The sequence below is a fragment of the Chionomys nivalis genome, chromosome 20 (genome assembly GCF_950005125.1).
Source record: "Chionomys nivalis chromosome 20, mChiNiv1.1, whole genome shotgun sequence".
NCBI lineage: Eukaryota > Metazoa > Chordata > Mammalia > Rodentia > Cricetidae > Chionomys > Chionomys nivalis.
In genome coordinates this window covers 18,242,192-18,258,165 of record NC_080105.1, presented here as the reverse complement: position 1 = coordinate 18,258,165, position 15,974 = coordinate 18,242,192, and the positions used below count along the sequence as shown (strand labels likewise).

Here is a 15,974-nt window from a genome sequence, read left to right as displayed (position 1 = left end):
ATTTTGATAAATTTAAATACAGGTATATCTACTGCTACCATATCCTCATTTTCCTATATTCAGGGCAGCTAATGCTATACTCACGGATTCTCGTGTGGATGTTCAATCAGTTTGCAGCTCACTATACTGTGTATTTCTGAGCATTGCTGACCAGCACCATTTTGTTCAAGGAAGCAGGATTCTGCTCTATGTTTACAATTGTTTTTACATATTTTAATCTACTAGGAAAAACCCTTGTTGTTTAAGAAATGTCACTGCATCTAGAATTATTCTTTAGAATAACATATTCTCCTTCAGCTCCCAATTCCAGAAAATTTATAATTACATATTATTATTTTCATAGTTATTTTTGTCCTTTGTCTTCTTGACATGAGGTTGGACAGGAGAATGATTAAAAGACTGGAAGACAAAGAGTAATGAACTCTGGGTACTATGGGCTTGCCTACTCTTAGGTTTAAAATGTGACATTTGTGATATAGAAAAATTTCAGGGTCAATTTACTGACTAAAGGACATTAAAAAAGAACACAACCCTTCTGTACCATGTTCCTTCAGTGACCTTAATGATATATATTAACTGCCTAAACTAGCAAAACACTAGTCAAATAATGTCCTTTGTCTCCTCCTCACAGGATGCTGAATATGCATATTTCAGAGTCCCCGGACTTCTTACACTGAGAACTGCTTTAATTATGCACCTTCAGAAGAATACTGCCATTGATGTTTGGACTGAATTTTCTGGATGCTTGTCAGAAGAGTGGAGTATTACCTTAAGTCAGAGTTGCCCTTATTTCTTAATTATTGCTGATGAAGGCCTGAACGACCAGCAGACACACCTTTTCAACTTTTTAGTCATTCAATCTTGGGCAGCAAAGGTCAACATCGCACTCTTCTCAGGGCAAACATCTGACATCATCCGTCTTTATGCATATTTTATGCAAAGCTCATATTCAAAGCAGCTGTTTTTCAAGCAGGTAATATATATCTAAAGACAATTTTCTAGAGATTCATAAGCAGTTCTAAATTAATTCAGAAGATAAGGCTCGTTAAGAATGCTTGCTAGGGCTGGAGAGATAGCTCAGTGGTTAAGAGCAATGCCTGCTCTTCCAAAGGTCCTGAGTTCAATTCCCGGCAACCACATGGTGGCTCACAACCATCTGTAATGAAGTCTGGTGCCCTCTTCTGGTCTGCAGGCATATACACAGACAGAATATTGTATACATAACAAATAAATAAATAAATAATTAAAAAAAAAAAGAATGCTTGCTAGTTTTGTACCCATGTCAGGTAGTTCATAACTGCCTATAACTCTAGCCCAAAGGGATCTGACAGCTCTGGCCTCTGTGTATTCTGCACTTACAAGCACATACCTACATAACTACATATATGCATGAATACATACAGAGAGTCAGACAGATACATATACATACACACAAAACTAAAAATGAAACAAATCTTTAAAAAATAGCTATCTTGATTCAATATTGACTCTACCCATAATACAGAATCTATCTAGTTTCAACAGGATAATATATAGGTTAATAATAATGATAATTAATAGTGATAACATATAGTAATTTGCTAATTAGTTCTTATTGTATAATAGTTCTTAATACTTAAAAATTGGTATATTTGAAAACTAATTTTTTGAATTTTTCAGAGTAAAGCACATTTACTAACTTAATAAATAAATAAATAAATATAGTTTGCTTATTTTTCACTAGGTGAGGTGAGTTCTGCTATGAATATCTTTCCATAGAGCAACAAAGTAGGTTTAGAACCGATTAGCATATGTGTGTCTTTGAGAATTGCATCATGCTCATTATCACACATTTACATATATGCAAATATACTTATTTTGCTTTGTTAGGATTCCTATCACTAAAGTGTTCCTAACCCTGAATGCCAGCTATGAAGAGAAACAAGCCGGGTTTTATTTTTACATTCAAGGCAAATATTAAATATTGAGTTTATGTTGTGACTCTTTCTTTTTGTGGACTGTGTTCAACTGGGTAGCTCATGTTGGTCTGGAACTCACAAAGCTACAACTCCTCTGCAGCTATGGGTGCTGGGATTAAAGGCATGAGCTACCACACCTAGTCCAAGGTTATAGCATTCTGTTGATAGCAGTTTCTGAACCTGAGAAACCTTACAAATATTCTGCCTAGAACACATTTTAATGCAGAATTTTATTTATAAAATAATTTATGCCTCAATTTACTGAAATTCACCTTAAAGAAACGTTTTTACATTAACTGGTGTGAGGAGTACTTAGAATTTAAAATACAATGAAATATAGCTTATGACTCCCCTTGTAGACTAGTGGAAATGCCATGGAAACTGTTGGCGATGGCTGTTTCCAGTACCGTAGATGCCCAGGGAGAGAGGATTCTAATCTCTTCTTAGGTGCTTGGTTGAAATGTGTCATAGTGAAACACACTGAATTTATGTCATTTGTATCTTTGTGGAACTGTTAATATCAGGAGCTATATTGCCAGACGAGATAGCCAAGTGCTTCCTGGAAGGGTTTCCAAGCCTTGCTGACCATCCTCGATCACAACAGGGTAGATTTTAAACTCAGGACTGCATTGTAATATGACTATTTCTTCAATTTCTGAGTTCTGTAGCTGTAAAACAATGATGTATTTATGACAATTTATAATATTTTGTTTTGCAGTTTGAGAGAGAGATTATGATTGATTACAAAACCCTGATTCAACAGTTAGAAAAATATAGAGACCTAGATTTAACAACTCTATTTGGAGATTTGACATTCAATAATATGGTGGAAAAGGTAATAGAACTTGAAAAAAACACTCTTTAGTTGAACTTTATTTTTAAAAGTGTGTGTGTGTGTGTGTGTGTGTCTGTAGGTCTGAGTACAACCCTGTGTATCACTGCTAATGTTTTACCTTGTTTGAGACCAGCAAACTTCGATTATTTCTCTAGTCTAATGGATATAGTAACAGGTCTCTTGTAGCAGTGGAGAGTGGGAGAGATACTAGAAATAGTTCCCCTATTTCTGGTTTAAGAAGAAATGTTTCTGTTTCTTCCTATTAAGTAGGACTAAGATAAAGATGTGTCTAGTCTCTGATGTAAAGAAGATGACCCTGAGCTTCTCCTATTGTTTAGACCATGAATACAGTAGTATAACTATACCACAGTACTGTTGTTTTGCCCTTAGTTTTATTGATGTCATGATGCATTTGCACATTTTTTAAATATTCCATTCCTGGTATCTATATACTTCATCATGGTGAATGGTTTTGTTAATATGATTTCCTGTTGAATTTTTGCCTTGGATGGAATCAGTGATACTTTAATGTAATTTCAGTCTTTTTACTGTCTTACATTTATTTGTAGCATTTTATGTGCTTACAGAAAAGAATGTTCAGGCTTTATTTTTAGTATTCTGAAATCCGGTCTAAACCAGAGGAATTATCCAATCTGTGATAATTTTGTAAATTTTTCTGCCTGAAACTTGGCACGTATTTGTTGGGATGGTTTCTTAGTCACTTTACCTGCGATGCGGATGTTGGTGTATTTAGGCCTACTATGAAGTAGGTTTCGGTCTCAGTGTCTCTTCTGCCTTTAGTTTTGTTTTGTACATCTGTGATTTCTCTTACTTGTTTAATAATGTTTGTCTAATTTCAACTTGAGTCAATATATATGTTGACTAGATATATAAAATTTTATTCTCTTAGGCTATGATTTCATCATTTACTTTCTTCTGATTTTCTTGTTTCTTTTTATCTACTTTTTTAGCAGAGCATTTAATTGCTCTATTTTCTCACTTTTGGTATTAAACATTTCTTAGTGTGATATGTTTTTCTCTGAACACTGCTTTCATTACATGACAAAGATTTTTATATAGAGACAATAATTTTCAATGTATTCCTTAGATTATCATATTTAGTGATTTTATTTTACTTTTAAATGGTGCCCTTAACCACCACCCATAACTCCAGTTATAGGGGATCCCATGCCATTTTCTCACATCTGTGAACACAAAACATTTATGAGGGGCAATCTTCTGGGCAGGCAATATACTCACACCTTAAAGTAAAATGAATAATTAAAAAAATTAAAAATTTCAGATTAAAGATTACTTTTAAAAATAGCATTTACATACCTATGGCAGATTCAGTACTTCTTATGAAGGCTCTAATTCACTCTTTAATAATATCAATACTTTGTATTTCTCATTAGGTTGTAGAATCTGTCTTTGGTCCCTGCCAGTCTTGAGGCATCACAAGTGTGGCCGAGAATTTATAAATGCTCCAGAAAGAATATATTATTTCCGCCTTACACATTTCATCACTGTTGTTCCCAGTACTACTATTTTTCTTTTTAACTGATGCAGAAGAGGAGATTTTGTGCAAAATAACTATAAAAGCAACACATACATTCAGAAAGTTGATTACCATGATATGTGTTGCTTTAAATCATGTGTATTACCCACAAAATTATATATCAATATAATTTAAGAAAATACAATATAGGAACCTGAAGTGTTACAATATTATTTTTATGGATATATGGTATTTCTTGAATGCGGAGCATTTAAATTGTTTGAAGATTTTCTTTTCCAAATAATTCTATGATGAACGCCTTGGTGCACACATCTTTTGGCAGATTTTGGATTGTTCCTTTAGGTTAGATCTCTAGGATTTGAATGAAAAGTATCAATATATTGAATGACAAATGTATTGTGATATGCCTTTGCCCGTTCATAACTTCATTAGCAGAGTATTAGGACTGACACCCCATGATTTCTGGTGCTGTCTGTCATTAAAGTAGTTAAAGATGAAAAAATGTGTTGATATTATCAAAGAAAAATGTAATTTTATACTACTAAAGAATATAAACATTTTTCCATTTTCTCATTATTTGGGTTTCATTAGAGAATTAGCATTTAAAGTCATGAATTTTCCTGTTGATTTACAGATTTTTATGCATGTATTTATTAAGAGTTTTCTCAGAATATTTTAAAATAATTTTACCACCCAAAAATTGTGTTCATAATGTTTTTAGTGGAAATAGCTACAGTTTCCATATGTTCATATGGACTCATTTCTTACTATGTAATCGCTTATGAATAAATACAGTTCTCTAATTGTCATGACGTGTTATAATTCTCTGTGGTGACAGGCTTGTGAGACGATGTCTCTGCTCAGGCAACTCTGGCCAGAAGGCTCTGACATCCGGCGAGCCCTTTGTGTCACTTCCTGCTCCCTCTTCTTGGAAATGTACCACAGCTTCTTAGAGAACAGAGAGAAGAAAGCCTCCAAGAAGATGAGCAAAGTCAAACAGGTGCGGTTGCTGCAGTGGGATGCACTTGTGCTTTCCTACTCATTGCTTTCACCAACCATTTCCCCACGTGGCACTGGGTTCTCTCTTGTTTATATGAACAGCAGAAATAGAATCCCTGCAATTCGTGTCATATAGGAATACACTGTTCCATGACTTAGTGTATTACCTACATGTGCTTCACATAGGACATATGTGGACTTCATCACCTGCAGACAGGCAAAGGAAGAAAAAACCTGCTATGCTACTGTGCTTTGGGCTTTTTCTGTGCACAGTTCATGATATGCTCAGGAAAGCATTGTTATTTCTATTCCACCATCAAAGCACAGACTTTCGGTTTTTGAGAGTAACAGTCCTCCAACCCAAGGTGCTAAATAGTAATGTAGTTTGGATTAAGGTTTATCTTGTGCAAATTTCTCAGTGACTTTGAAAGATAGGCTCACACAATGGTACCCTACTGGCTGGGGAGAGACTACTGTTCTTAGTTTTATTTATTGCAGAAAAGATCAAGAATCTGGTAGCCAGTTGAGATTTAGCTATGACCAAACAGTCATCTCTGCATATATGTTCTCATGGACACTAATGTATACAAATGTGCACATTCCATTTTATACGCTATCTCTGCATTATGGAGTCTCAGATTATGAATTCTATCAACTTTCTTGATTTCAAAAATGAACAAGGACCAGTTTTTAATATTTCACTTTGCAGTAGCTCATTAAATATACTTTTTAACGAGACCTTTCTGCATGATTAGACCTCCAAATTAATTCATCCCTAAATCATGATAGTAAGTCAAAATTTTCTCTTTGGAACTTCTAAACATTGGACCCTCTCTGGCATTCTAGGAGCATCCCATTGAAGTCTCCTTGCTCCCCAACAGGCCAAAATGTTTACCAATAGCAATGGTGTCCCTGTCCCATGATGCTAAGCATATCTACTTATTTACCTCTGTTCTTATCCTGCAGTTACAGCTTTGAGCTACATTGTCACTCTGTTGTCCTCATGGAAGCCGTTCACAATATTGCCTTCAGAGTAGGTTGTTAAAGACAGAAGGGAGAATGTAGCATATAGCTCCACCCACTCAAGGTCCCCTGGAACCTCCCGTTCATCACCTAGTTTATTAGTTTAAATCTAGATTCCCTGAAAATACTGACTAATGCCTTACACCCTTTCCCCTCTTTCTCAAACATGTTTAAACACAGTCTTGTTTCGTGTAAGTACTGTCTCAGAAATAGAGAATGTGTAAATGTGAAATTCCCACCTAAAGAGCTTAGCTACAAAGTTCCGGCTTCTGCAGATTGAGTGTGTAGTATCCCAGCCTGCCGCTCTCTACTCACCTTCTTTACTTTCTACAGGAACAAGGTAGATGTTTAACCCTGAAGGACGTGGAAGACTTCTGTAAGCTCCATTGCCTCAGTGTGGTTTTTCATCTTCATCTACCTCTTTCTCAAAGAGCCTGCTCAAGATTTGTCACTTCTGATTGGACTAAAGACCTCAAGACTGTCTTTAAAATGGTAAATATACTCACCTTTCACTTATACTTTTGTTTTAACTACATGATACATATAAAATACATTAACCTTCAAACAGATTTATACAGGGTGGTGTTAAGTTTTGAGGTATTGTTGGCGTTAAATTTGATCGGCTTGCTTAAGTCAGTCACTTGACTAGTTTTAACAATCATATTAAGTGATAAAATTGTTATTAATAACAACCATCATGGCATGCACCCAAGCCAAAGAGGAGCTACTTGACACTTTCTTTCTTAAAATTCTTGTCAGTGTGAGGTTTTGTGTCATTTATGAGAAAGTCCCTGGTGACCAGCATCTTCTTCATCGAGAAAGAGCTGAAGAAACAGATGCAAAGCTTTATTATTTTTTCCCATTGTAGATTATGGATACAGAGATTTTGAAGACCTTAGGAGACCAGAAAGCAAAAATCTCTCCAGAGTCTTCTGTGCAAATCAGTGCTAGAATCTGCTAACACTCCAGTTTATTCTCTTCATTTTAAATGAACAGATTTTTCTGTTTTTATAGCATGGAAAATATTCATATACATTTTTCTTTTTGTATTTTCTTACTTTCTTTATAATATTGGATGCTATCATCTTTAATGACTACCTGTTGCATCTTGCAGTATATATTTACTTACATAAATAATATTATATGGATATATTTGTGTATTTACACATATATTAGCCATGTAGACTTTCTTTTAGGAATCTGAGATAAATAGTCAAGAAAAGTGTCTTATGCCCAAAGAAATTCAGAATGTGCTCTTCTGACCTGGTGATGGAGTGAGATGAATACCCTTCATCATTCCACCCTAGCTTTTCCAGACAATTATATCTTTTAGTGAAGACATAGACTGAATGTTCACACTTACTGTGAAGGAAGAACTAGAGTACTTTTGAAACCAATAGTTAATAGATCTAGCCAAGTTTGCAAGGGTTTCTTTTAAGAAGTTATTTGACCCAAGTCTTGAAGGATGGGTAGCAGGGTGGACAGACTGGAAACCAGATTGTGGGAGACGATGCACTGTGTGTGATTGTCCTAAAAATATCACAGCCAAGGAACTGAGGTCCACTCATTGTATCAAGGACAGAAAACTATAGGGTTAGTGATGAAGCTGATGTAGTGGGCAAGAGACAAATCAGGTAGCATCCTGTAGGTCAGGGTAGATAAGTTCATCATACGTTCACTGAGTGCCTACTAAATGGTTTTTATGTAGGCAAATGGCACTTTTTTTTTAAAAGCATTTTTTGACTTTGAATGTAGACCACACAGTGTAGATACAAAACTGGATTTGGGGGTATTAGAGGAAGATTCTGCCACCTTCCTGTTGATGGTGTTAGAGACTAAGGAAGAGCTTTTGAGCTCTCTGCACTATACTCTGAATATGCTTCTACAGTAGCACTCTGAAGAGTGACTTAAGTCTGCCTGGAGGCAGCACAGCTGCATGAAGAGCGTGCCTTTCTTACTCAATGAGGAATAGCACTTGCATAAATGCCCCTGTCTCAAAGTCGAGTATGGGAGAATTGAAGGAAATTCATGAAGTGTATTGATTTGACTGTGGCTAAAGTGGAGATTAAGTCATATTAATTTTACTTGATAATGCTTGTATTGCATTTACCATATTAGCATAATGTGACCTGGGGGTAGGAACTGTAAGTAAGGAATAGGACACATGAGTGATGGTTCAGTTGGTAGAGGATGTGCCTTGGAAACCTGAGAATCAGACTTTGATCTTCAATGGAGAACCATGTAAAACATCAAATCAGGTGTGGCGATGCTCACTTGTAATTCCAAAGATAGGTAAATGGGAAGATCACTTGTTCACCATCCATCCTACTTGCTCAAGCTCCAGGCCAATGAGAGACCCTGTCACATTCATAAAGTGGGTTTTATGAGGCAAAGATTCCTGAAGTCATTCTGTGGCCTCTGTACACTGGCACACACCCATACCATGCTCATATCCATACATAACAGGGTCAGGATGTATTTAATATGTGCACTGGTGAACATTCATAGCTGCTGCAATGGAATTTCTACAGAGTTCTATGGTGTAGACATGGTGAAGGTGTCTCTGTGTAGGTTCTACTGATTCTTGAGAGAAAGTTCTGTATCCTAAACCCCATAGGAGGACATTCCTCTAGGTGTTTTGTTAGAGCCTAAGGGTAGCAGGCTCTGTGTGACTCTGTTATTAATGAAAGATAGGAAGACTCCACTTCTCAATTCCATTTTTATTTAAATTCTTTAATATGGGTCATTTTAGGTTAATATATCTATTGGTATCTGCAATTAAAATAAACATTGTGGCACCAGTAATGTGCTTTGACTTTTATAATTAATTTATTTCTCAGTTATATTAAATTATTGTGTCAACTTTATGTAGTTAAGTCTGGTCCACAATTTGGAGCTGGCATGAATGCAGCAGGTGTGATACAGACTTGAATGGAAGCCTCCTTTGCACAACTTTATCAATGAAGATTTTCTGACAATTTTTAAGACACTGGGATGTGGTTTAGGTTAAAAGACACTATAAAAATATCTTGAAATATTTGGCAATGTTCTAAGATGGCCTGGCAGGAGATACCTGATAATTTTAGTTGATCAGAAACAGCAGCTTCATTCTCCTCTTTATGTTGGGAAGCATTAAGTTTTAATACTCACTTGGGAGCCTCTCTGTAAACCATACCATTGAGGAAGACTCATGTCTACTGTGACCAGATGTAAGTGCTATTTGTGCAGACATTCTGTCTGTGTTATGATGGACTATCACGGTGCAGCCTTAAGTTGGTGGAGACCTATCAACATTGGTGGATGGGAAATGTTTTTTCTTTCTAGTACCCTTAGCAACCCAACATTGAGAACACAAAGTAAACAACGAAACCTAAGTGAATAACAGAAGCACATTCAAAAGCTGAAGAAATATGTAGTTTTTGAGATTTTAGATCACAATGGGAGGAAACAATGAATAGTAAATAAATAAATATTTCTTTAATAAAAAGTTGTGTTTTTTTTTTGTTTTTTTTTTTGTTTTTTTTTTTTTTGACAAGATCTTACTGTGTAACCCAGGTTGGTCTGAGACTGACTGTGTAACATAGACTGGCCTTAATCTGGCAGGCATCCTCCTGCCTTAGCCTCCCAAGGGCTGGGATTATGTGCAGCTAAATTCATTTTTGAGTCAGTTTTTATTTTATATAATGCTTTAATTTTTAAGGAATAATATAATTCTCATTTAGACCAAGTGGGTTTACATTCTAATGAGAATTCGGACAGTCTTGTCATCTGCCTTTCATTTGGATTATAGATGTGTATGGGGTAATTCTACGTATTACTGTGGACATGAAAGCTGTCAATAACTTCTTCTTTTTTTTTTTTCTTCCAGAAACAGTGGTGCGAGTATTTCATCCTAAGTAATGTGCACATGATTGAATTTTGGAGTTTGGATTTACTTCACCTTTCTGATTTTAGTGATGAGCCTTTGTTGAAGAATATTGCTTTTTACTATGAAAATGAAAATGCAGAAGGTATCAGCTTACTATATAATACACATCACCTTTAGAAAGTTCATGAAGAATTTCAAGCTTCAAAACCATTTTTTTAATGACTATTGTATAAATAGTAATTATTTTCCAGTTTCCCAGTCTTTATTTATAATTTTTATTTGTGACAATCAGAATGAATATAACAATTCAAAATATTTTTCAACTTATTATTATTCCATAGTTATTTTTGTTAAAAGTGTATGTTCATGTGTTTGACAGTTCGTAACAGTTTGTTTTCATGCATGGCATGTCATGTTTATTTATAAAATTGCTCGTGAATAGAAACATTTCACTTTATTAGATATTTAGGGATTTTAAGTTTCCAAGAGATAATCTTTATACTTTCTTATGTAATTTGTTTATTTGGTAAAATATTTTTCTTGTGCTTTTATTGCCAAAGTTTAAGAAAACCCATTTTGAGAAAACAGTGCTTGAGTGAGTAGTATAGAAATATCTTTGACATCAAGATTTTGTCCTCTCATATTTTAGGAATGAAATTATTTAGCTACTTTGAAAATAATGATTCTTTGTTAATTTTTTATTTTAGTTTTATTAAATGTTATTGGTTACAAAACTATATCTGGTATAATATTTTTATCATCTTAAAAATAATTAAATCTCTGCTGTTGGTTATCATTAGTTAAGACATAAATTTTAATATTAAGTTTCAAGCAGAAATACAAGATATGTTTTAATAAGTTCCATGGCATTGTCCACAGCTTTGATCTTTTTCATTTAGATTCAGTGGGAAGCTCACTGAAAATTCCACTGTTAACATCGTAATTCAGAGCCTAGTGACTTTAGTGATATTTTGTGCTTTAATGCATGTGTCAGTGCTTCTAAACAGTGTATTTTTAATTGTTATCCAGGCCTGGATTTGAATGTAGGAGATGTCATCATGAAGGAGTATGTACATCTCTGGGACACAGTGTCAAAGTTGGTGGGAAAATTTGAAGTGGGAAATTCATTTCCTTTGAGAACAACAGAATGCCATTTTCTTAAAAAGACACCATCACCAGTCAAAGGTAACTGATTCCTAACTTAAATGTCATTTTCTTTAAACGATCCCATCGCCAGTCAAAGATAACTGATTCCTATCTTAAATTGAGGGGAAAAAAAACCCTCTTGGAAACTCCAAGGAGAAATTGTTTTCTAGTATTTGTGTGTTTGAATAGTTGTCATGTCCATGGGGTGGTGTGCTTTGACTAATATTGAAATTTTATATGTTGTTTGTAATTAATATTGCCATTTTAAAAAGTCAAACCATATGCAAGTGAATTCTCTTTCTAGCAATGTGACCTCTGTCAACAAAAATTTTCAATATCCTATTACATCATGAGGACTCTTCTCCAAATAACAGAATAGGGGAATCCTGTAAAATAACTGGGGAGGCTGAGACCCATCTACACCAGCATAGAGATTAGCGCAGTAACATATTCAACATCTGTGTTGTATAGAAACAAAGTAAACAGTAGACTTGTGTTGGGAAGAGTAAGAGATGCTAAAGAATAAAAAGAAGCCAGCAGCCACCTTAGAAAGTCTTTACCCAAATCAGTGCATTTGCCTTCTCTGTACTGCAGATGTACAGAGTGTCTCTGGTGACAGACACAGGAGAAGAGACCAGAACCAGGAGGTGGTAGAACTGACAGTCTTCAGAAAGCCAAGGTCCATAGGAGCAAACCTCACAGGTTAGCCCCTCCCAGACCTGCCTTTCAGTGAACAGAAATAACAAAGAAGTCACACTGTTTCTGCAACATAATAAATCACTCTTGAGAATTTGGAATTTAAATTGTTAGGCCACAAGGCCTCTCTGATCCAGTAAATGAAAGTGATCAGAAAGATCTGGCAAATTATTTTAAGGAAGAAATCATAAACAATTTTATAGGATTATGTGTCAAAGATGGATGTTGATAGAATTCACAAAAGAGTCAAGAAATAACTAAGAACACAATTAGCTGTGTGTAGGCAGAAGCTGCTCATTCGTTCCAGTCCACTTAGACCCAAAATAATCACACAGAAACCGTATTATTTGCAATACTGTTTGGTCAATAGCTTAAGCATATTTCTAGCTAACTCTTATATCCTAAACTAACCTATTTCCATTAATCTGTTAATTAATGCCACGTGGCTGTGGCTTACTGGGTAAAGTTCTGTTTGGCATTTGTCTCTAGTGGAGCTACATGACTTCTCTCTGACTCTGCCTACTCTCTCTCTCTCTCTATGTGTATCTCTTCTAGCCTGGCTATGTTCTGTTAAGTCATTGGGTGAAAGCAGCTTCTTTATTAACCAGTAAAAACAACTCATATAAGAAGGACTTCCCACATCACTTCCATTTTTCTGTTTAAATAAAAGGGAAAGTTTTAATTTTAACATAGTGAAATTACATATAACAAGACAGGTATGAAGCAAGAATTATAGTTACAATGTTTATATCTACTTTATCTTTTACCATAACTAAGGAAAACTATAACTATAACTTTCTATTTTTCAACTCCATCAAAGACTCCAGAGGGATATAATATTGTGTGCCAATCTGTTGTAAGAGGCTGTTTGTTCATTTCCTGGCCACCCAGACTCCCAAAATAATCACACAGAAACTATATAATTTAAATCACTGCTTGGCCAATTATTTAACTATAATTATTAGCTAGCTCTTATATCTCTGGTTAGCCCATTTCTATTATTTTATATTTTACCATGAAGTTTGTGGCCTACCAGGAAGCTTCCAGCTGACTGTCCCCTCTGGTGGCTGCACAGAGTCTCTTGACTCTGCCTTCTTTCTTGCAGCATTCAATTTAGTTTTTTCTGTCTAGCTCAATTCTACCCTATTACAGGCCCAAACAGCTTCTTTGTTAACCAATGGTATTTACAACATACAGAGGGGAATCCCACATCAGCTGTGGACTTAGAACTGATAAATTCTGTTTTTATAATCATCATAATTATTATGTACCCTCTGAATATAATCTTAAAACATTTAAGAGAGATTAAATGTAAAATTAGAAATGAGAAAAATAATAAAATCTTTAAGACTATTTATTTGCATAACCAAACTTGTAGAAATAAAAATACTGAGCAGGTTTAAAAGTTGATTGGATATTAATAATGGGGTTTTGGTTCCATAAGTAAATAGAAAAAGAGTCACACTTAAGGTTGGAGAAATCCTTCCTTCATAGGTAGAGTGTCCTAGCATGTGTGAAGTTATGCACTCAGTTTCCTGCACAAGAAAACAGAACAGGTGAAATATACCATTGTGAGAAATGACAAAAGCTAGTCACAGAAAGAAAAATACAGTGTGATGCCATTACATGCACAGTCTAAAAAAATACATAGAAGTAGAATAAAGTAAATAGAAAGTTATTGAGGAAACAGTGTTGGGGATGGGGAAATGTAGGTCAAAGGGTACGCATATGGAAAATAAATATATGGAAGATAATAGGTCTGTATTTGATGTACTTGATGAGGCTACTGTAGTCTATGAGGACTAACAGTAATCATATATTTCATAATAAAAACTGGAGATTTGGGAAAAGAAAAGATTTTAGATAAATTCAACACCCTCCACAGAAACCTACAAGGACATATTGATAATATTTAGTATAGTGGGCATATTAATTTTCCTGGGTGTATTATTAGTTTACTCTGTGTATCCTTTTGTTTTCATGGTGTGTGTTTCTTCAGATAAGGTATTATGTAGTCTGGACTAGTTTTGAACACACAAAATAGCTGGGAATGATTTTGAGTTCCTGATCCTCCTGCCTCCTGCTAAGAACACAGGCATGCACCCCCAGGCCCAACTGAAACTATGCATCTCTCTCAAATTATCTATCTATCTATCTATCTATCTATCTATCTATCTATCTATCTATCTATTATCTATGTATCTATCTATGTATCTATCTATGTATCTATCTATGTATCTATCTATGTATCTATCTATCTATCTATCTATCTATCTATCTATCTATGTATCTATTATCTATGTATTTATCTATCATCTATCTATTATCTATCTATCATCTATCTATCTATCTATCTATCTATCTATCTATCTATCTATCTTCTATCTATCTATTGTCACACAGATAAATGTTTCAAAATAAGTATATTAAGTATCATATATATATATGAAATAAATATAAAATTAAAATTCAGCATAGAGGATATTAAAAGACATGGAGACTAAAAACCAACCTTTGGTTCATATGGAAACTTGGAAAGAAAGAAGGAATTGATGGGAGTTGAATGATGTTTAGAAAATAATGACCTAACATTTACCTGCATTAATCAAGACAAATTTTATACATTTAGGATGTTAAATCAGGTAAGTTAAATGCAAAAACACATTAAGCCAGAAGAATACACTCCCTTGACACACGAAGGGAAACTGCAACATGTAAAAACTACAGAACATCTCATAGGATTCATAATTAACTCTAAAGGAAGAATTAACTCTAGAGAATTAGTCAAGTGACAGATTTCTCAGTAATGATAAAATTCAGAATGTTCAGAATTATATGTGATTATTAAATTATATTAGGGTAGAGGATATTTGCAGAAAAACAAAAAATGGTTTAGTCATAATAACATAATAACATCTTTAATATTGTAGTGAGTTTCAGGAAAAATGATTTTAGAGGAAGTAGCAAAAGAAATGTTTCCTGAGAATTCAGGATACATACATACGTGTGTGTGTGTGTGTATTCTTTTCTTCTATGACAGTGAATCCCACCTCACAAAAGAACACTGGAGCAAGGAGTTTACTGTAGCAGTCAGAGAGTGGTTCAAATTAGGTTAGGGCAGGAAATGAAGAGCACTCTGCAGAGCCTGTCTATGAGCAGGTTTCCACTTTGGAAGATGAGGCTAACTGGGAACCTTCGAATGAAGTTCATACTATCTTGGAAACATCTCTTGCAAATAACAAGAGAGCTGGGGTATCTATTTTCCAGTTGCTGTTATAACTTTGACTGAGGGTCATTCTCAGAGCTTCTAGTTTGATCTCTGTGGTTTCAGGGAGAAAAGTACTTAACCTACCAGTTACAGAATGTATCCTGGGCAAACACAAGAATAGATAGCATCAGGAGAATTATGAACAATACGTTAAATAAAAATTATTCACTAGCCAATTATCATAGCTATAAGATGTGTCTGATCTATTTATTATCTGTCTATCTGTCTTTCTGTCTATCTGTGTCTGTCTGTCTGTCATCTATCCATAACCTACCTACTTATCATCTAGTTGTATATGTCTGTCTATCTGATCTAGCATTTTGTCACCTATCTACCTGTTTTTGCATAAGCATTTATATAAACCGAAAGGAAGCTCAAAGGGAGTATTGTAATAATCTCAATCTCATGACCTTTGTTTTTCCCTATTTTAATTTATATTTGACACTATGTATGTGATCTTTCAAATTGTTATCTTTAGAATCTTTATCACTTATTAGACAAAAATAAAAGGATTAGACATTTGAACATAAGCACCACAGAAATTATCTATCATCTATTATTTATCTCTTTATCACCTATCAATAATCGCCATCTTTATCACAACGTATCTATCTAGATATACCTATTGACTCTCTAACCATTGAGCAACCTATTTTTCATCT

At 34.7% G+C, this 15,974-nt stretch overlaps 1 protein-coding gene across 1 annotated transcript in view; it reads left to right on the top strand.

Annotated features, from left to right (window-relative positions):
- Positions 1 to 15,974, top strand: part of LOC130863002 (probable ATP-dependent RNA helicase DDX60) — a 76,579-nt gene that overhangs the window by 1,601 nt on the left and 59,004 nt on the right. The window contains exons 4-9 of the mRNA XM_057752865.1: positions 632 to 973; positions 2,677 to 2,793; positions 5,151 to 5,312; positions 6,668 to 6,826; positions 10,203 to 10,344; positions 11,232 to 11,387. Coding sequence (XP_057608848.1) covers positions 632 to 973; positions 2,677 to 2,793; positions 5,151 to 5,312; positions 6,668 to 6,826; positions 10,203 to 10,344; positions 11,232 to 11,387 — 1,078 coding nt within the window. The remainder of the gene's footprint in view (positions 1 to 631; positions 974 to 2,676; positions 2,794 to 5,150; positions 5,313 to 6,667; positions 6,827 to 10,202; positions 10,345 to 11,231; positions 11,388 to 15,974) is intronic.